Source organism: Dinoponera quadriceps, unplaced genomic scaffold (assembly GCF_001313825.1).
Source record: "Dinoponera quadriceps isolate SergipeBrazil2010 unplaced genomic scaffold, ASM131382v1 scaffold696, whole genome shotgun sequence".
In the NCBI taxonomy this organism is placed as follows: domain Eukaryota; kingdom Metazoa; phylum Arthropoda; class Insecta; order Hymenoptera; family Formicidae; genus Dinoponera; species Dinoponera quadriceps.
The window spans coordinates 1,603,280-1,625,959 of record NW_014554799.1 but is presented as its reverse complement, the minus strand read 5'-3'; the positions used below and the strand labels follow the sequence as shown (position 1 = coordinate 1,625,959).

The window sequence follows — 22,680 nt, the reverse complement described above, 5'->3', positions numbered from 1 at the left end:
ACGTCATTCACTGATTGAGAAGATCATGGCGAGAGTCCGCCGCTCTCGGTGCGTGCGTAGACGCATTTTAATCAACGGCGCGATCTCGCTCGCGTAAGCGTAAGCGCGCGGGATATCGCACGTGCATCTCGCGCCTACCTTTCATTCATACGAGAGCGCGCGAGCGGAAATCTCTGGGCATGTCTGGGTGAGTGCGCGCTCTCTCTCTCTCTCTCTATCTATTTATCTGTGTATACGCCGGAGTTCGGCCGACCGCGGAGCAAAACGGCGGAAAGACTCGGCCGCGCGGCGTTAAGTGGGCGAGGCATTGTGCCGAGAGAGCGGCCTTGAATCTAATTATTCCGAGCGGTAGCGGCGCGCGCTGATATCTACGCCGTTTCCACGCGTTCGCGTGGGAGTAGCCGGCGGGCAGGAAATTAAATGAACGCGCGCAGAGAAGGCGCGTTCTCGCAGCCGATCGGCCGACGACTCTCGCAAGTGCACACCCGCAAGTGAATCGCTCTTCCGAACAGATGGTGACGCGTCCGTTCCTTTCGCAGCGGATTCCCTCGTCGTCAGCTGGCTGGAAAAAATATCGTCGCGAGCGCAACGCGGCCGTCGCGCTGGCGGATCCAACGCATCGCCCTCGGCGAATTCGTTTTTTTCCAAGTAAATCCTAGAGAGCTTCGTCTAATGCTCGCGGCACTCTCCGACGATGAGACTAGCGTTGGTCGTTGCGTCAACTCGGAGAGTAACATCCGCGATATTGATGCTCAAGTAACATCATTGGCCTCTCAGGCCTGCATCATGAGAAAAATGGTAAAAATCGTGTTTTTTTTGCGTTCTTGTGGTCTTTTATGAATTATTAAGTTAATAAACTTAAACTTATTAGCAATTTTTATTTATTGTCTTGGTAGACCTGGTTGTCGCCAGGAAACCAGTTATCTCATTGTATCAGACTCGATAATAGCAGTGGTTACGTGGACTAAACTTTTTTCTGAGTATTAGAAGAATAAAAGTGGGGTCTTACATAGTCTAGACAATAGCGTCTTGCACACACCGTGGACGGAGTAGTAAGCGAAAGAAATCACCGTGTACACCGCATAGATCTGTTATTGTTAGGGTTAAACTTGTCATGGCTTTAAAGGCCTATCCAAACAAACTTACACAGCCGTATAATGCATATGCAGAAGGAAATTGACCAATCACTGTGTCTAATATAGAAAAAAATCTTTTTTCTGCACAGATTTTGATTGACTGGTTTCCTTATGCATGCGTAATATACGATTGTGCAAGTTTGTTTGGATAGGTTCCGAAGAGTCGCTTCTCATAATAATTGTGAATATCAGAAACGTAGACGGCCAAGCGCGAACGATGGACACGCCGATCGCACCGGCGCGGTCCGTCGCCGGGTTTCAACGTGTTCGATTTTGTGAGACGTTCTTTCCTTATCTCTTCGATATTTAATCGAAATAAATACCCCTTCCTCTTCCGAGCGGCGTACATCGGGGCTTCAGGCTCGCCCGTCAGCATTCTTCGTAAATCGAACTTTTGTTATTGCGGCTTCGCCGAATACAGCCGCCGACCATTATCCTCGGAACTACCTAATATTTGTCCTGCAGCTCCGATCGTAATAACCGTAAATTCGCCCGGCGTTCCTACGGACACGCTCTCCCTCTACCCTTCACTCCGTTCCTCTCGCCGTAACGGGACTTTCTCGTGCGCGAAGTTCGCCCAGTCAGCGAGCAGTATGTTGACCTGCGAATATTCGAGTGACTGCACTCAGTGTCGACCCGGGCGTTTCGACCGATGCGAAATGCCGCACACGCCGCACCGATATCTCGTCTCTTCCGTCTCGCTGTCACGTGCATGAGTCGTTGGAAGAATACGGGTGAACGTTGCGGAGGCGTGACTCGCGTGACGAGAAACGCGAAATCGATCCTTCCTTCCGTGATCCTCCGTAGCGATTTTCCGCGCGATTTCCACGCGCGTTCGAGAAAAGTTACGCAACGGGGTCGAACGATTACCGTCCCGCTAGCGAGTCCAGCGGCCGATAACCATGCGGTTTAGCCCGTTAACTAACCAGCTAAAGTCGCGCGTGGAGCTGGCGTGGAGCGGATTTCCTCACTCGGCTTTTCCCGCGTTATACCGGAGCTCGAGTTCTGCGTTGCTCCATTTCACCTTAATTTCATTTAGCTGCGTTCTCTCTTTCCTTCGTTGTACGCCGCCCGTCTTTCACGAGGGCGAGGTCGAGGTTGCAAGCCCGTGGCCGTGGAAGAGGTACGGGCGTCATAGGACGAGGACGGGCATGAAAACTGACGCAATATGGAAACTAGATTTCGAGACGGCGATATCACGGTCGCATTAAGAGGTCGTCCGCGCGTTACTAATAAAACGTAAAAATAAACCCCAGTTCACGCCGATTAAAAAGTATACATCCTTTCGACTGAGATCTCTTTTAATCGTCGCGCACGCGAATAAATATATACAGTAATTTTCTTCGCTATATGCAGAATACGAATAATACTTTGATCGGTGTGAATTTTAATTTATATATTTATAACGTCGAAACAATTCCAAGCCAGCTTATGGGAAATTTAGAGAGCAGCGCGAATGACACGATTACAACCGCACATCGCTTTTTCGTCTACGACGTTTATTCAGGAGAATTATTCGGCGCGTGCGTTATTACACACGCTTAACGACATATTCCATACCAAAATTAAAATAACATGTCGCTACAACAACCACGATTTGACTCGTAAAGACTTCTTCTATCTATTCGTGAATTTTAGTTATTCGATGACATGTGCTCGAAAACGTAATGATGTTTCATGTCAGTCGACAGTTATTTTAGTCATCATGTCGGGGTATATTTGACATTCGTATCTACTTGACGATATTTCATTACAAATCGCGAGATGGGAAGCGTCAAATAACACACGCGATACGTTCGGAACGATTTCCGCGGCGAAACGAACATTTAATAATACCGGAAACCGCTCAATCAATCCGCTGTATTAACTCGTTAACTATGACAAATGATTCGAGATTGTTATATTATCGGGGTCACGCTTTTCGCCGCACGCGAAACACGGTCATTTGTAATCAATGACGTTTGTGCGGGGCTGCGCAAACGTCCTCGTTGCACTGAGAGCACCTTTTTCGTCCGTCGGGTGCGCGCGCGCACGCGGAAATCCCGGGGCCATTTTATTCCACTTTGGCCGACCGCAATTTTCCGACAAGAGCGAGTAAATAAAAGGGGCAACGACTTGGATCGCGCCGCACCACCGTCGGTTACCGCCGTCCCCATTTTCTCCCGTTTTCGGTAAATTAATTCGATGGTGCGCGACGCTCCGAGCCCGGCGATGGCCTCGGATGCTCTCCGGTGCAAAGGCATCTCTACCTTACACCGTTATCGCCGCAAGAAATAGGTATATCGCGTAACATTCGCGCATTCGAAATGATCAAGCCGACACAAGGGACACCGGGGATATAGCTGACATATAAGGAGCAGATCATGTGTTACGTTTGTTTTCATTGCGAGAGTAATAACATGAAAGGAATCGCGAAATGTTTCTTTCGGAACACAGGTATTTTTCCCACCGTGGAGAATTGAAGATGATGAACTGCGTGGATAGTGCGTTCAAATCTACAAGAAAAAGGTGTGCAGACGCGGAAAAGGGTGATCGAAGTCAATGGTGACTACTTCGTCAAATAAAACTACTTTTTAAAAAAGTTCAGGGTGTTTCAATTTTGACCTAAGAATCCGCACGAATTTTTTCCGGTATCTAATCTTTTTCCTTACTTAAAATATTTCACTCGTCTCACTTTTTATTTATTTGACTCGAGTCTTGAAAAAACTAAGTCGCAAGAAATCATGTTCAATAACTGTCTTCTTTAAAAACAGAACAAAAGATTCAATAGAAAATAGAAAATAGAAAATAACAATGACTCCGACGAAACAATTCATAAATGAAAATGAAAAACTGTGATTTTATTTTTAAGCTATTTTTATTAGGTTTCTTAGAAAAACTGACCGCCATGAACACATATAACTGTGCTTTTTTAAAATTATGCAGTGGAATCGTCGATTGTTTACAGCTTATCCACGTTTGTCCACCAAGTAAAAACGAGTTATGTACAAACGAAACTAAGGAAATAGACAATGATCGTCAGGAACACCGATTCTTTTCTTTAAATTCAATTCATCCTTAAAATTCCAATTTTGCTTTCATTAACTCATTCACTGTAAGGTCAATATTTTTAGTCACTTAGAGGAATAGTATAATAGATAAACAATTTCTAACATATACATTATTTGGAAAAAGACTCATTTTTTACTTACTTATTTTTAAAGCTGACTTACTACTTCTTTACTTTTTCAAGAATAACTCTTTCAAGAACGAATACTTTTTTTCACTATTTTTGCCGGTTAAACCGCTCTCATGCCTGCGATAATCGTGAATCGTGGTCTTAATTCTTGAAGACTTCTATCAGATACTACGATAACTGAGTTTTCCAAATTAAAACACGACGCAACGTGATATCGCATATAATAATAATATATGTGACTCGCTCGCGAGAGGGACGAAAAATTTCGAGATTCTGCGACTCCCCGGAGGAATTCCGGCTTCTCTCAATTCCGCTTCGGTTTTCCGTCCCACATCGCGTCGTAAACGCGCGGCGGATCCAATAAATTCCTCGGGATTTCCAGTTCCACCGGAGGCGGCGGATAAGAAAACGCTGCGCGAACGTCGGCACGGCGTTCGATCATCCGGCACTCTCTCAGCCTCCTTTATTCATAACGGTACAGCTTGTTCCGGGCAGTCGCAAGAAACTCGCAGCTGCCGTCGTTCCGCGCCGCCGTCGGCGTCGTCGGGCTCGCTTCTTCGGCCGCTTCAGCGCCGGCCAGGAAGGGGCGATCCGCCGCGCGGCGGAGTCCTTGAGAATCTCTCACGCTCACTGTTACCCGGATACTCCCCGTTCTTTCGTCGAAAACCAGCCAAGTGGGTCATAAACTGCGGGTTTAATTATCATCCGTCCGCGTGACTCGCGACTTCGCGACTCCGAACGTCGCTGGCCGAGAGCAGTTCAGGTCTAGAATATTAATCCGGGTCGTTCCTCGGACGAGTATCGTTATAATTCCGCCCGAATGAGAAAGGTAGGAATTCCGTATCGAGGTGGCGTGCATAAATATGCGAATGGAATGTCCGTTGATGCGCGATGGAAACCTAGTAGACGGTGATATCGTGGACGACCACGTCGGAACTAGAGTTCCCGTGCGTCTCGTTGGCCAGTGGCCTCTGCGAGATCACCGGTGAGAATTCGACGGAATCGCTCTGTGTAAATGCTCGCCTTTATGGAGGTCGACCTCTCGACGTGACGAGTGTACACACGCTCGAGTGGCTCTGTTATACAGCGATACCGAGAGAGCGGAAACCTCTCTCTCTCTCTCGAATCTTTTTTTTTCGAGGCTCTCTACGAATGGAAGAATCAAAAAGCCCGTGCGCGCCGCTTTTTAGTCAGGCATTTTTAATTCTGCGGTCGACTCTCTCTCTCGGGCGCTTTTCTCGGGACGTTTTCCGGGGACAAAACGATGCATGTGGCGGCGCCTCTCTTCCGCAAAACTCTCGTGTCGGTTTTTTTCCAAACCGCGCTTTGTAACGTCATGATGACCGACAGCGCGTCGTTTTCCTCTGTCGAGGTTTTTTTTCATACAACCAGCGTGTCGCGCGAACTCGTTCTGTTACCTGTTTTCGCAATGATGTACGCCGTTTGTTGGAGCGGGTTGTTGGAACTGTTTAAAGTAGAGAAGGCTTTCGCTCGCAACACCTCCGGTTTTGGAAACCGCATGAAGCTTTGACAAGAGTGATATTATTTACTTGAAACGTTTTCGTTAATGTATCTTAAATAATTATATATTGTACCGTTACGTCATTTGATGATCACGTCAAGTGCTTTTCAAAGATGCAAACGAGATCTATTATTTAGATTTCATAACACGCAGAAACGACAAACGTTTAATAATCGAACATGATTGGATTGATGTTTAACCGCATCGCAATATTTAGAATTGCTCGTCTTTAAAAGTCTATAAATATCGCGGTACTCTGGCGAGGCGATTCTCGCGAATTAACTGCAGTATTAATATCGAAATTTTATACAAACGTATGGCACATTTCTCCAACAAGTTTGCGCGATACGGAAAGCTACAGAAATACCGTTTTATGTCGTTCGGAGCAGCGATATTTCGACCGACCGACCGACTGTGCTACGCCGCACCGCGCAAAACGAACATTATCACCGCAGTTGTAAACCGCGACTAACCGAGAGACCGCGCGAATTCAGTGGCGAAAAGAGAGTGCCCCGAAATATCCCGAAAAATATTTCGGTTGAGCGTGCAACACGTGCGACCTCGCACGCGCGCTCCAACTTCCGGAATGTCCTTGCGCTACTTGGAGCCCTGACAAAACCCCCGTTGGCACCCGATCGCGTTTTATCAACCCTCGTGTCAGCCGCCGGGGCATTATATTTCAACTTTTGTGTCACGCACGTGCCACGAGAGAGATATATATTTTCCAGAAAAACCTATAAAACTGTATCGAACTCGAAATAAAGAGTAAAATGAATTTCTTAACGAATTAAAACTTAATACATCAAATTGTGCGCGATATTACACGATATAGAGATATATATGTAATTACATGTAAATTATATAAACTATGAAACTTTTAATATTTTAGAATTATATATCTCTTTAACAACGTTCACGTTTTCAATATATTCGAAAAATAATATACGCGGCTACAGGCAGCCTTTATAGATTCGCCATTGCTGGAAATTAATGGGATCTCCGTCGAAAAGAAGTACGCTCGGTCGATTTGCGATGCTCAAGTTTACGCTTCGGTTATTCGCGTTAACGTGCGCGTTGCGCGAGTTTACACCTCGGTGAGTCACTGACCCTTCGAGGATCGGTGGGTGCAATTATTTCGTCATAGGCCCCCGAAACGCGCCGTTTCTCCCTCGCTCGTGCGAACGAATTCGTGGTCACGTTCGCGCGATTGGCAAGGGACGAGATGCTCGTTAGGCAAACTGCGCCGGACTTCAGCGACTGGATCCGCGAAGCCACCAACTGTACCGCGAGAAATGCTACACGCGGATCTAACGAGTTCCTAACTGCAGAGATTTATGGAGGGGTGCGCTATTATTGTGGCAGTATTTTATGACCTGTCGCTGTAAGCCGAAGCACGTGCTGATGCGAATACCGGAAGGAGGCGTTCCGAAGCGTGTCGAAAATTATTCGCGGGGATTTCGCAAGTAGACGAATGAATAAAGAAATTTATCCGAAACATTACATTAAAAATTCGCAATTTAAAGTTCATGCCTTGTATTTTCTTCCTAAGATACGAATTTGCGAGGATTAATTAGAAATCTCCGCGAGGTATACAAATTACCCCATTGCGTAACGAAGATTTAATCCTCGATAATATGAACGAGATACGATCCTTGCATTAACGCGCGAATTCGCGCGCCGTGCTCGGAACGACGGGCGAGACTGTAAAAATATTTTTCACGCGCTTCCTCTTCGTAGCAACAGCTGCGAGTAACTTCAGCGCGAAGTTCGCACTTCGGTTCTCCCTTCTTCGCGAGGGACGACGTCATTTCGTCGACGAAAGTTCGCAGACACGTCCGCGTCGTTGGTAGGGGTTCAAACCTCGTTAGACAAACAATCCTAAGCTCTTTCGTGGAGGACGTACGCACCGCATATTTGTCCTCGTGAATAAACCGACGGTGGGCTGAACATTTTCGAATCGTCGACGTTCCGTCGCCTGGTCTCACCTCACCTCACTTGGCTCACCAACCGGCTTGAGAAAAATTCTGCGAAGTAATTCTCGCCGAATCATTGCCGAGCAACGATTCTCTTAAAGCTCCGCTCCGAATCACCGCGGAATTCCGACTTATAATGCAATTTTGTGCGACCGAAGTTTCGTATGAGAGAGAGAGAGAGACTCGTCGCTCTTGCGCTGTCGAGAGGGCTGTGCTTTCCGCGAGAATTATATTCCCGGATATTGCGTTTCTCTCTTGTCAATCGTGTCCGCGTGATTTCTCCGAGTAGCGCGCGGCGCGGAAGGTTCGATACGGCGTATCAAAGAAAGAGAGATCAGTCCCGGATAGCGACGAGGAGGAGCGGATGGGAAGAAAGAAGAGAAAGAGAAGAAGGACGTGGAGAGCGGATTCGTTTAGCGATAATTTCCTGAGGTCGGGATCGGCTTTTTCCTTCGCTCTTTCCCACCACTGCCGCGATATTCCAGGCGACTGGGAATAATAACGCCTTCCACCCGGCCTTCCTTATGACGCCTGCGGCTCCTCGCTGAATTACGCGGGTTATGTCTCGCGGCTCCCCTTTGGCTTCCCTGACCTCGTTTTACCGCTCGAACACCCAACCAAGAGACGCGTCTGTGCCTCTCGGAACATAATTATTCTTCGAAGATGTTACGTTAGTCATCTCGTTAGGAACGACGCGATCGTGAAAGGTCACGATAGTAGCGATTCGCGATCTGTGAACAAGTTTCTGGTATCGGACTGTATCAATTTCATTTCTCACATAAATCGGGAATGAAACGGTCTAAATGGCAAAATCGCCATCTTGAAAAAATTAGAATTGATTGTCTCATCCAACGAGTCACAATTGCGTCGGATGAAAAGGTGTATTAACAGTTGGATATCGATGACGTTACTCATCGGCGCGTCCGCGTCGTGAAAAACACCGGGAATCGTCCGCCGAGCAACGTCGAGCGATGTTGGATATAAAATCAGTTCGTTATCCCATTAGCGTCGGAACCAGGAAGTAAAGGGATCAAGCTTCCGGTGCTGATAGCAAGACGAGAATGAGACATAAAGCGTGGCTCGGCCTCCGAGGGGAACGCTTTAAATCGGCTTAACGGGTCAATGAAGTCGGAAAGCACGGTCCAAGGGAACGGGGTTAAGGGATGAATCGAGAAGAAAAGAGGGCTGGTCGAGTCGAGAGGGCATTTGTTCGAAGTATTTAATTCTGAAATAAATCTCCGTTTTCTCTCGCCCTCTCGCTTTCCCTCGCAACCTTCCGGGAAGGAATGGCTAACTACGCCGGGGTGTCATAATTCCGCTCGAAACGGCGAAAGTTGACGTATCCTGGAACTTTGCTGACCGTTCCTTCAGTTTCACCGATTCCATCTCGTAAACGAAATCGAAAATTATCGCGATAAGGACGAGTGCGTTGCGTCGGAATCGTAAACCCGGCGGAGTCGGGCCACGGTCGTAAAATTCTTATCGATCATGTGCGTCGATTCAACGATAACCGCGCGGCAGTATATGTGTTATTCACGGCGTTTCGCTAAACGTTACTAAACGCTCGCGTGATTCTGTTCATTATTGTCGCATGCAGTGTTGGCGATAAGTAGCAATTATAATTGAAGAGTTATAACGCGTACTTGTATAATTAATCCACGCTCACGGGAAGGTGGAATAGCAGGGTGTGAACAGAAAGGTGGAACATGAGTAATATATGAAATATGCATTCTGTTTCATTAAAGTAAGAAAAACACGAAAACCATATGAAACAAGAATATATATTTTTTAATATTATAATCATATAATAGGTAAATGTCTTGCTGAGGCCATGAATGATCTCTACCTTTCGTTGTGCAGGTTAATACATTCACTTATTTTCAAGAACTACGTATTACGCACGAGGTAAACGTTCAAATCAGCAGGTGATATTTTACGGAACTCACTCGTGCGTCGGAATCTTCCCTCGTCGAATTAAGTCGACTTCGCGAAATAAATAATCGGTCGCATCGTGCGAACGTAAGTTACGAAAAGAAAAAAAGGCTGCGCACGTATTCCCGTGGTCGCGTGGCTACTCTTCTCGCTTCTGACGTCGCGATTTGGAGTGGCCAAATGAAATTCTAGACTCGGCCGGAACTGGTGAGGCGACTTGGTCAGATTGCGACCCTAATCGCGCCGATTGAGACGAGTTCGCAACGTCGTGAACGATTTCGTTAGTCTTACTAGGAGCTAAGCGTGGCAGGAACGCGTTTGCGGCGTAGTGGCCGCCGTTTAAGCTGCGGCTTAACTCGGCTTAAAGCATTACTCTCTCTCTCTCTCTCTCTCTCGCTACGGTTTCGCCTCTCTTCATCGTACTTCCGCCTCGTTCCGTTGCTCGGTCCGCGCGGCTTTTAATCGAGCGCCAGCGGATTATCTCGACGTCGAATCTACGGTCAGCCTGCAAACCACCGGCGAACTCTGGACCCCTCTGAGCTATTCTATCCGCGCGCGGCTCAGGTGCTCCGTTTTCGAACTCGCAATCCGCCCAGGCATGTCTCCCCTTTCTCGCTTTGACGTTGAAGATCAATCAAATGTGCTATGTTATAAATTGCGAGCAGGCGATATTTTCACGGCCATCAGCAATTGGCGATCAAAATTATATGCGGAGTAACGACTCGTTGGGCGGGACCACTCTTCTTATCCTTCTTACGTGATTAATTATTTTATACAGACATTATATAAATACAGGAAAACGACCAGTTTTGTAATATCATGCGATTATGCTATACTGCACTGAGTGAAAACAAAAAAGTGGTATGATCAATGAAATCTCACTTAAACGAACACATTTTTTTTTTCCAAGTATTACGTTTAGTCCATGGAACAAATTATACAGTCACCGTAATGGGTTGTCAGTTGACTCAACGATTGCGATTTAGTCGGCAACTGTATCGGCACAACGTATTGTTGCGTCAATGCGTAATTTGTTCAATGGATACAATATTTTTGTAAATGAGGCTGACCGTCGATTTTATCGATACAACCGCTTCTTCTCCTCCGTATAAATGCTAGGTACGAACATGCGCGATGCGACACATCCGAACCGTCGTGAAGAAGTGGGCCAGTCGTGAATGTCAACATTCCCCTTAGGAGCGTTTCGGAGATCTCTCGCGGACGTCCGCGCCGATGATCGATCGCTCACCGGTGTGTAGCCGCGATATTTACGGAGCTTGGCTCGCCCGCCACATAATTTCGGCGCTCCCGGTGACTGGAGCGACCGGGCACCATTTGTCGCGGATCTTATCGGCCCGGCTGTCTCTTCGTTTTAAAACGACTCGAGCGTGAACGCGCCCTCGGAACCGTCGGCCTCGCGACGCAATACTCCGCGCGCACCTTCCCCACCGAGCAAACGCACGCCGAGACCACTGCTTTAGCCGGGGATATTTATTGCCCCACGGTGTGTAGCCTTATCGAGTGGCCCCGCCATGCTTGAAATTGTGAGAATTCCAGCTAAACCGTCCCTCCGTCGCCTATATGCGCGCACATTGCCCCCTCCCACCCCCCTCGTCCTACCACCTTTCGCACGTACGACACCAGCGGGATCGTGTACGCGTGTGCCCACTAACGGGACAGAATGTAATGGAGAGAACGGTACGGAGCGGGATGGAAGCGATGGGACGGAAGGGGATCGGGAGGAAGAGAGGGAGGGAGAACGAGAGGGAGCAGAGGGGCCTTTGACTGGCGCACGAAGGGAACCAAACCAGCCCCTCAGGTTGCTCGGCAAGGGTGCGCGATATTGATTCCTACCTACTCTCTCTCTCTCTCTCTATGTCTACTGCTACTACTACTACTACACCATCACCGCTTCCAGCGCGCGGAAGCTCGGTTTTACACTCGGACCAGCACTGGGCATGATTCCGGTGCTGGTTGCACCGAGGAAGTCCCCGCTGCTTCTGCCAGACAAAGTTACTCGTAACTGGAGCGCCCCGACGAGACGACTCATTCGAGGCTCGTACTTAGAGCGCGCGAGATCACGGCGTTGATCGTCCCGGAATCAACGGGATCTATTCAAAGCGAATCCCGAGCGCGCGATATCGGTCTTGAAAAACCAGGAAACTGTGAACGGCCTCATTAATGCGTATTCTCGTAGGGAGACACACGCTCGTTCGGAATTTTGTTCCTGTGAACTCTTTGGGTAGACAGTCTCGGTCGTGAATGTTGAATTACGCGACTATTCAGAATAGTTAATTTCGACTATCCGAGTACCCGAGTCTTTCAGTAACTGAATATAATATACGGCTAATTTCAAACGTTATTATTATCTGTTATTGTTAGGAATATCAATAATGTGTACGTCTAAAATTAACCGTATAGTTACTAGAAAGACTGGGCTATTCGGGTATTCGAAATTCACAGTTATTATTATCTGTATATCTGTTATCGTTAGAAATATCAATAATTCGTAATGCCCGAAATTAGCCGTATATTTACTGAAAAACTCGGCTACACGGACAGCCCATATTCGCAAAAGAAAAAAAAATGAATCGAATTGTGAAGCAGTGACCGTCAAAGACCTGCGTTCAATTTTCCTCTTTCGTAAGATTTGGGTCACCGGGATGTGATAAGATAAAGCCGCGCCGTCGCTCTTTTTAATTGTTATCGAGCCAATGTGACCGATAATGAGCTCGGATCTGTGTACGAATAAAAAGTCCTTCGCGAGATGATGCATATGTGCGTGCGCGCATGCGTATACGCGCGTTGTTTCACGGCTAAGCGATGCTCGAGCGGAACCCGATATCATATCGATATTTACGATTATCCGTGCCGCGCGAGCGATCGGATCGCGTCTCGCTCCATCACTGATGATTCCGAACGCGGTGGTGTGAGGTAGCTGCGCCGCCCCTCTACGGCTTCCCGTGTTATACGTTTACAGCTTTCCGATATCTAACTTCTGCGCCCTTTTTCCACGTCTCAATGAGCCACGAGGCGCGATCGTTCGCGTACACCGACGGAACCGGCGGCCTCTCTCTCTTTCTCTCTGCCCGGCGATCGATAGCGATCTATATTGCAGACGGGCGGTCGCCCCGAGTGGAGGACGACGGGGTCTTCGACGCCTCAGCGATCGCTGAAGAGGCTATTTGCCTTGCGCTAGTGGTGGTAATAGCGGCGCGCAATTCCGCGGCTCTATTATGATAACCGAAACTCCCGTCGGAACTACTAAACGCGATATAGGTAGCCTCCGCCGGGAAAGTCGACGGCCCTTAGACAAAAAGCGGCTCTCCCTCACGGCGGAACGCGCTATTCGCGCGCACGTTAACGGAGACCTTTCGCGATACGTTATGCCGCGAACGGGTTTAGCCGTCGCTTCCATGCCCGGTACGAAATAGCCGCGAGAACCATTTTCATGTTAGATCCTATATTATCGCACTTTACATTAACGCGACCTGGCGCAGCGTCTACGTTTCGAACGCGATATCGGGAAACTATCTTGGGAACGCGTCTGGTCGACATTTTTCAACCGGATCCGATTTACGGGAATGTTAATGCGAGTGTACCTCTGTCTGCGGGATGACCGGTTCGATGAGATTTCGTTCGAAACGGTACGGACATATTTATTATGCCGGCTATCGCCGGATTATTTCGAGCTGATGCGAACGCGACGCTACATAATCAATTTTGGCCTCCGTGAATGAGGAGCAATTCCATTATCGTTATATAAGCGGCCATCGTATTTGCTCAGCTCTGCCATCTAGTCATTTATAAGTCGCTTTTTGTCATTCTTTCTTGACAAGTCACTAAAACATTCACTATTATCCAAGTGGGTCACTATGGCCACTTTTTTCCAGAGTTGCCGTTATTTTTGTAAAGTATGGACGTTCTACATATATTTTTGCCAACTCTTTTAATAAAACCGCTCCGAAAGCGTGCTTGTATCATTCATGTACAGAAAGAAAAAATTACTGAATACAAATAGTTTATTAATAAATAGCTTTAGCAAATTTTTATTTCAACTTTGTTTACTCCAAGTAAATTTTACTTGGATCAAGTAAATATATTACCTGATTCAAGTAAAAATTTATTAAGGAATACTGGGATAATTATTTACTTGAATTTAGTATTTTTTTCTATGCTCTTAATTTTTTTTCGTTATGAACTTTCAGATCGTACTATGAAAAAAATTTTCGTTATATGTTAAATTATTCAAAGATAAACTTGGGAAGATAAAAGTGTTACTTTTCTGGTTAAAGTGGCCTTGGTTATTTTTAGAATTTTACAAAAAATGCCATTTTTGGTCACTATTTTGATGTGTGAAAGGTCACTTTTTATCACCTTTCCTGCCAAGAAGCAGTCGCTATTTCATTTCTTTTTGTTCCGGCGACAAGATGGCAACGCTGTGTCTGCTCTATCAATCCTTCGGGACATTTCAAGACGCGAAGGATGTCCGCGCTTGTCGTTGAACAGACCGGTCTTTTTCGTCACCTTTGCCCCCTCGGTTACGGTGATGATCTTATCTTTCATGAGACTACGAGATTAATAATACGAGATCGGTACTGGCCGGTTGAGATCGGAAGATGAAGGAGACACCAAGGGGGCGGGGAAGAGAGAGAGAGAGAATGCGTGTTCGCTTCTCGCATCAGACAAATACAAGACAATGAAGATTAATGCTCCGGCCTCGTTCTCTTCCTCTGACCGTTCCCCGGGTCGACGGCATCGTGCGAACGTTTCGGTAATCCGTAGGGAGAGGTGTCCCCTCGGACACGACTTTGTGACTGTGGCGCGCAACCCTGACCTCAAATGTAGCCGTGGTCGGCGAATCTTTGCGGTAGACACATTCAACGCGAACGTGACCTTACTGTTTGTCGTCGGTTTCAGCGATGATTCGCGACTATGAGGATCAATGATGCCGTTTGATGGTTGCTCAATGGATTATAATCGTTTAGTTCGATTTTGCGATCCTGCGAGTCTAATCAGCGCGTGATTTATCAACGCGACGTTAATAATCGCGAATTTTCGTACGGAGCGACGGGATAGATTTACCTGTCGCGATCGCACGCATTCCTCTTGGGTGGCGGCGCATGCATTATAGATCCGACTCAATCGCACGACGACGTTAACCCGGTCTTCAACCCCGTCGTTTCCGTGTGTTGCAGAATAGCAGTCGGCGTGACATGGATGTGAGCTTCACGAACGTGTTAGAGGGGGCTCGCCAGTACTTCCAGGGATTGCCCGTGCCGAGTACAGGCGGTGGAGCCGCGTCGGTGGATCACAGCCTCGCGACTTCCGCCTCGTCCACGTCGGCGACGACGCACGATCATGGCGCCTCGTCGCAGCCGATGGCGGCGGCTTCCGCCAGCGGTGGCAGCGGCAACGGTATCCAAGAGTCGAGCCGTTACCCCACCGACGTCAGACCGTCGTCGGTGGAGGGCGGCGCTACGAGTTCCAGTGCTTTCTGGAATCCGCACGTAGAACCTTACCCGCCGCAGCCGACGAAGGTCGAGGTACCGGACACGAGGCCGGGTGACGAAGGCGCCGCCATGGAGCCCAGTTCCTCCTCCAGCGTCACTCTAACCGAGATGCAACCTTCTAATCACCAGTCCTCGTCATCTTCCTCCTCCGCAACCGCGTCATCGAACTTCTCGCAGAGGCCGCCGACGTCGTCCGCTTCCTCCTCCGGCGAGCACCACCATCCTCCGAGCTCGACGCAACACATGCAGCCGCCACATTCCCCCGGGCCTGTGTACCAGCAGCTCAACAACGTCAGCAGGACGTCCTTCACCGCGGCGGAGATGCTCGCGTCGTCGCACACCCCGACCTACCAGACCGCCAACGATCGACAGTCCCAGCCGATCGTCGCGCAGAGGACCCAGTACTACCCGCGTTACCATCATCCGGACATCACGAAGAGCGCGCCGGCACCGTTCTCGCAGAGTTCCATCTACCAGTCGGCCAACGTGGCGCTGGCGTCCACGAGCGCGATCCAGCAACCGAGCACGAGGCCGACGCCGGTGGAGCAGAGCAACGCTCAGTCGCATTGCGCGCCGGAACGACTGCCCGGCACTTACGGCAACGTGCCGCCGTCTCAGAGTCCTCTCGGCGGCTCCGCGGTCTACGATTCCTCCTCCTCCTCCTCGTCCTCCTCCTCCTCTCAGAGTTACCGCATGGGTCAGCATCATCAGTCGATTCGCTTGGCTGCTTCCGCGAGCGTCAGCGACCGATCGCAGCACTCTTCCGTCGCCGCTTCCTCCTCCTCCTCCTCCTCTTACATCTCGTCGCCGATATGTACGACGAATCCGTCGGTCAGCACGCGTCAGCTCGGTGGCAGCTCCTCCGGTCACATTCCTTCGTCGCAGAATCTTCCGGGGCACATTCCTTCGTCGCACCATCATCCTCAGCAGCATCAACCGTCGCACATGCATCATCCTAGTCGTATAAACCCGTCGTACGGAGGTCGCTCGTTACCGCACGGCGGCGCCTCGTCGGTCCCGGCGGCCGGTCACTCGCAGATGCCACCGCCTTCGACGAACCTGAGCGGTTACCACGCGGCACCGTCGCCGCCGCACCGGCAGTCGCACACCGGCTTCCAGCCGCATTCGCCGACCTATCCGCCGCCGCCGAACCGCTCGACGTCGTCGTCGACGTACAACCTGCCGGCCAGCTCGCAGCATTACCAGCCGCCGACGGCTTACGGGAGCAACAACCCTTACGCGCCGCCGCCTTCCCCGTCTTCGTACCATTCCTTCCAGAAGACCCCGGCGCAGCCGACGAGCTACTACTCGCAGCCCAGCCGATCGTACGGCATGCAGCAAATGTTGCCGCAGACCGCGTACCCCGCCGGCAGCAACTATCAGCAGGGCAAGCACGCCGCGACGTACAACGGCGCGGACGCGAAGAGGAGCGCGATGGACGCGCCGTACGGGACGACCCACCGCTCGGCCGTGCAGAGGAGCGGCAATACGCACAACCTGCCGCCCATCGCCGCACTCTCCTCCTACCATTCCAACAGGAGCCGCGAGCCGGTGGGCGCCAAGTCGGCGCAACGGCAACGGGCGAAGATGGTCTCCTCGATCGCGATGCATCCGCAGAGGGTCGCGCCGACGGTGATGATCCCGGTGAACGGCAGGACGACCACCGTGACGAACCTGTCGTACGGCAGCCGGTACGCCGGCCAACAGAGCTACCCGTCTTACGCCACGACGATGGCGCCCAGTCATCACGGCAGCAACTCGACCAGCAGCACCACCGTCACCTCCATCGGCGGCGGTACCGCGAGATCTTCCGTTCCAGCCGGCGGGATTCACGCGTATCAGTCTTCCGACGAGACCGACCGGTCGGCCGGAGCATCCTCCTACCATCACCATCAGCCGTCGGCGCGAACGACCGAGGGTGGTTACGCCTACAAGGAGTATCCTCCTTACCAGAGCACCACGTCGTCGTCCAGCGGGCAGCAACCCGGTCCAACCATGGCCAGTTCCCCCTCGTCGTCCGGCAGCGCGGTGCGGAAGCGAGAGTCCCCTCTGGACCTGTCCGTGAAGACGGTCAAGACGTCCGCTGATTCGACGGCGCAGGACGATCTCGAAGCCACCAGCACGGACAAGCACGTGAGCAGCTCGAACGTGAGCAGGTCGATGCCGCCTCCGCAGCCGTTGTACCCGTCGTCCTACGACTCGCGGCCGTCGAGCAACGGCAGCTCCGTCAGGAATTCGATCACCTGCGTTCGCACGTCCACACCTCAGGCGGTCTGCGCGCCGAAGGTTGATTTCTTGCCTGATTTCAACTCGGCGCCGTTGCGCCACCAGGCTCAACCGCCGCACGAGCACGCCGTGCTTCGGAGGAGCGCCGCGCAACAACAACTGTACGTTCCACCACCCTCCCAACCGTCGCACCACGCCAACAACACCGCCCCACTGCCTCACATGTCCACGTTCAAGAAGCGTCCACTGCCCACGACGCAGATGTACGACAGCCTGTCGATAGCGCCACCGCCACCGTCCTCCTCCTCCTCCTCCTCGACATCGTCGACGTCATCTTCGTCGTATCTCCAACCGAACGACTCCATGCCTTCGAGGTTCTCCAAGTACCCGCCGATGGTGGACCCGTCGCGCGTCGGCTCGGCCGCGTTGCCCGCGCAGGACTACCCGCACGACCCGGCCAAGTATTACTTGGATAACAAGAGCAAGTTGGGTCAGCAGTACCTTCAGCGTGAGCGGGGGCCCTTCAAGAGACTCGGCGAGCCTTTGTACCCCGGGCCCAGCAAGCAACCTAGGCTCGCTTGGCCGGTGACCGCTGACAAGCCGATCGAGCAGAAGCTGTCGACCACGAGTGCGTTGAACGAGCAACAGAAACGGCAGGAGGTGAGTCTGCCGGCCCCGAACGGGGCGCTGATGACACCCGCCGCTTACGAGCAGAGACCCGACAGCGGCTACTCCACGCCGGAATCGTCCAGGTACCAGCAAGCATACTGTGATAAGAGGAACTATCCGGATTCCAAGATCGTGCGAAGCTCGCCGACGTACAGTCACCCGGTGATCTCGAAACCCTCCTCCGCGCCGCAGCATCTCACCACCGCTCAGCCGACGTACTCGAGCTACCGGCAGGCTCAGAAGACGACGTGTCCGCCGGTGGGAACGTCCGGCGGCCAACCGATGGATCAACCTAGCAATACCGGCGCCGACAAAAGGGTGCTGAACTTGCTCAGGAACAGTTTGGAGAACAAGCAGCAGAGGGAAGAGCAGTTGAACAGCCAGCAGCCTATTTTGGTCAACCATAGTCAGCAGAGCTTCCAGAATAAGGTGAGATTAAAATTCTATCTGTACCTAACCTGTAAGAACTGTGCTATCGCCCGAGAGGATCGCGATAAGTTTAGCACTCTGACAAAATGACGCCTTCCGCGGGAGTATTTTCAGCTTTCGCTGAGTACGCGCGCCACCGGGGAAAATAGAAACCCGACCGTTGGCGAAGAAAGTAAGAGCGCGACGCGAAAATCGCGATATTTTAGTGTGGTTGATTTTATCAATTGAGATTGATTCGATCGATCGGTTTGCGATTTAACTGAAGTCGCGAATTCAATCAATTTAACTCGTTATCGCGGTGAAAATTCGAAGCAATCTCACCGATACCGATATCTTTCAGCTCACCAAAGCAGGCTTATCTTTAGATGAAGTTTTTGGAACATACGTCCGTATAATTTATATTTTTTATATTTTTATTGCAACTTACTTTAACTTATTTCGATTTATTTTGGTTTAGTGCAAAGTTTTCTACCGTGTCGAAGCCATGTGCACATTAAAACAACATTTTGTATTTGTGTTAAAATCGGTCCTTGTTAAAATTTTCGTGCTAAATCGCTTAATATATTCACGCGCGTGTTAATTTAACATATTGTGCTTATGTTATCTCGATATTTTATGTCGAGTCGATATTCAACTCGTGTCAATGTTAAAATAACTCATTTCATACTTCAATCGTTGATTAACATATTGTAGATATTAATTTTATGCTAATTTTTACGTCGCTTTTCAATATGCGACGCGCGTACACGTTCGAATATATATATAACTTTTCAACATATTAACTTTGTGTTAAATTAATACATAAATTCGTGTGGACCGTTTGAAACGTATGAAATGTGTTAAATTTAACTCAAAAATCTTACTGTGTAACGTACTGTGTGACGGTATTCATAATTTGAAAATTGAGTCAACGTGGTTTGAAACTCTTCGTCTCGCTCTTATTCTGGAAAGAAATAGAAACAATTGTTAAGTCACGCCATTGAAATGATAAGAATTGCATTTCGGGAATTGTTCTTAAATCGCGCCTCTCGAAGATTTTAGATCTGGGTCACATGCCACTTGACATCGTTTGCGTTCTTCCGCGATGTCTTCTAACGTATGTCTTCGCACGCGTAACTGATATATCCTTGCGTCTTCATTTTCGCGATCTCGTTTGTCACTAAGTCCGATACTGCGGTAATATTATAGAAAAACGGTGAGTCGTTTTTTTCCATTTGAAATCACGGACTGTTCGGCAATGACAACGCGTCGAACGCGAATATATCAGCGCAACTCAGGCTGCCGATAAACATCGTTCCCGTGAGCGGTCATTTCTAACGAACAAAGAAACAAACTCTTTCACTTGACAGATATTTCCATACAGCGGATTTAAACTTTCCAATGAGAGATTCGCTAAACTTCCTGAATGTTTCTCGTCCTCTTTGTTCGGAAGCTGAATCGCGAGATCGACGGCCGCACGCGACTTGACACAAATGCACCACTCACAGATTGTCACAATCGTCTTTTTCCGGTTTTTTTCATCGCTATGTTATTTTGCTTCGTGATTATGGATTTTCGGTCGTTGCTCTCTCCGTGCTGACTAAAGTCGCGAGCATTTCACTTGGCGAAAATAAAACGTCGGTCGCTGTAGGTCGGTGGGTGTTCCATGGGCGACTCGGTTTTGTTTGCGCGATAACCATGTATCTCGGCGAAACGTGGTGTGCGAGTGAAAAAAATGTACAAATGGTTCTCTGTGAAATTATACGGAGTATGTCTGAACTCCACCGACAAACCCACCAGGATAGATTCTATATGAAAAAGTAAATAAAAAAGTAAATATATATCCTCAAATGCTTCGAGTTTCTGAGATATAGCTGCCATAATCTCAGTTTAAAAAATATATCTTATTCATTAAATCATGTTTTTACAAATTAGTAACTCAATATATAACATATTATTATAAAAATTGTTCAAAATATCTACCTTCTCTATGCATAATTGACATCTGTGGAGTAAAGGATGTGCGTACACATTCGAACGTTGCTTCATTATTTCTAGCGCTTATCGCAAACCTGTTGAATTCTTGAAAGTAGTCCATCATTTATAGAAATATCAAAATTGATAGATATTATCTTCAGGAACGAATAAAAAAATATATATTATTAATCCGCTTATCGCGACATTTTTTCTTTCATCGTTGTCACTTTCTGAAGGCTATTTCTCAGAAACCAACCCGGGTTCGCGTGTCGATAAAAAATCCGTCAGAATCATGTCAAAGTCAAATCGAAATGATATGGAAATCAATGTTCGATTTGATATTTGTAAGACTTCATCATGCGACGTCTAGAAGATATTATGTAAATGTTGACGATCTAGTTATCCAGTTTATATCATGTCCACATTAAATTGATGCATGGATATAACGGCTCGACTTGGATATAATACTGGTGGTACCGACTAGATTGTCGATAATCAGTCGGCAGCTGTATGATGTCTTCTACACATGACACAGATTAGCTAGACATCGACATGTACATCAACATGATATTAGCAAAGTGTCATACGGATCTGTCGCCAATGTAACCGTATCGATGAAAATCTAGTAGTCATCAAATCGAGTGATTCGAAAAAACATCGATATCGAATCGACTTGTGAACAAGCTCTCGCGGACGTATGTTTATGGAAGCTTGTTTGCTTATTTTTAGAATCCGTCCTGTAAGTTTGTCGGTCGAGTCCAAACACACCCTGCACTGTGAGCAAAGCGCTCTCTCGAAAAGAAAAATCGCGTCGATTCGTCGTCTTCCTTTCACTCGCGAAGGAAGAAACGAACGGGAGCGCGTTTAGCTCTCGTCAAACATTCGATTATCATCCGCTCGATACGACGATCCTCGAAATTCCCCCAGGTCGTCGCGCCAGTCGAGCCCAAAACCAACATCGGCAGACACAACCTGTCGCCGTTCACGGCTGCGAATCTGCTGGAGCGTAACAGCAACACACCGCCGCATTACAAGTTCCACATGCCGCGGGCGGTAGACTCGATCACTCAGGAGGCGGCGCCCCGCAGCCTGTACGGCTCGAAACTGAACGCGTCCGCCACGTTACCCGGCAAGGAGGCCCTCTTGGGACCTCGCGGTGCCGAGAATCAGATCCACCGCGACAAGGACGACGGCCTCGCTGCCATGTTAGCCGCGAAGATCAGGACGAAGGCGGAATTGAAACAAGTGCGTCTTTGCCTCGATTACTCGCCTCGTAATTGGCGGCGCGCGCGACACGCCGTTGTCGTCGCGCCGAGTTTGCCGCGCGATCTCACGGTTTTAACCTTCTTCTTCTTTAGGTCGGGACGGGCCATTTCGCGACAAAAGCACCGCTCTTACCGCCCCAGGACGCGTCGCCGACGCCGAAAGGTAATCAGTTCGGATGAAACGTAGGGATTGTCAACGGACGCTTGCCCTTTAAATTTCTTGGAGTGAAATCGCGTTTAGAAACGAGCGAGAAATCACTCGAAGCGACAGCGAGAATGCTCAAAATTGCGAGTGACATATAGAAGACAGTGAATGTTCAAAAACGTACGACAGATTTTTAATTCGTACGAGTAAGTGTTTCAGTCGATGAAATTTCTTTCCGCGTTACGATGCACGGAGAAAAATAATTTTGCTGTTGCAGCGAAACTACCGTTGCTGCTGCGTATTCGCTGCAACAGCGATAAAAATTGGCTGGCACAACCAAATTAATGAATTATTCGTAATTAGAGTAGTAGTTATCGTAGTTTTGTTATCAAAGTAGAAAATATTCTGCTGAGTGAATTTGTACTTGGGGGTACGTTAATTCGCTTGTTAGAACAAAATAATGTTTTCCTACGTTTACTAATTTATTCTTATAGCAAAATAATCCAGCGAATGGCAATTAATATGCTTAACAAGTCGTTTTGTTGTCCACGTAGCAACAGATTTCGCTACGACAGCGTAAAACGTGCTGTGCCAGGAAATTATTTTTCTTCATGCGGGGCGGATTTTCACTCTTCAGATGAAAATAATCATCCCACAATTCAGAGCGAAAGAATTCACTCACTGTATGAATGTAAAATCACTCGGGCTGTCACTTCATTTTTCGAGTGGAATTTCA

The 22,680-nt window shown here is 48.8% G+C and overlaps 1 protein-coding gene across 5 annotated transcripts in view; it reads left to right on the top strand.

Annotated features, from left to right (window-relative positions):
- LOC106741985 overlaps positions 1–22,680 on the top strand; it is a 184,906-nt gene that overhangs the window by 152,699 nt on the left and 9,527 nt on the right. For 4 of the 5 annotated variants that reach the window (XM_014614491.1, XM_014614490.1, XM_014614489.1 and 1 more), the window contains 3 exons: positions 14,940–18,578; positions 21,462–21,779; positions 21,893–21,962. In XM_014614491.1, coding sequence (XP_014469977.1) covers positions 14,958–18,578; positions 21,462–21,779; positions 21,893–21,962 — 4,009 coding nt within the window. In that variant the 5' untranslated portion in view covers positions 14,940–14,957. The remainder of the gene's footprint in view (positions 1–14,939; positions 18,579–21,461; positions 21,780–21,892; positions 21,963–22,680) is intronic. The other variant, XM_014614492.1, reaches the window with a different exon arrangement.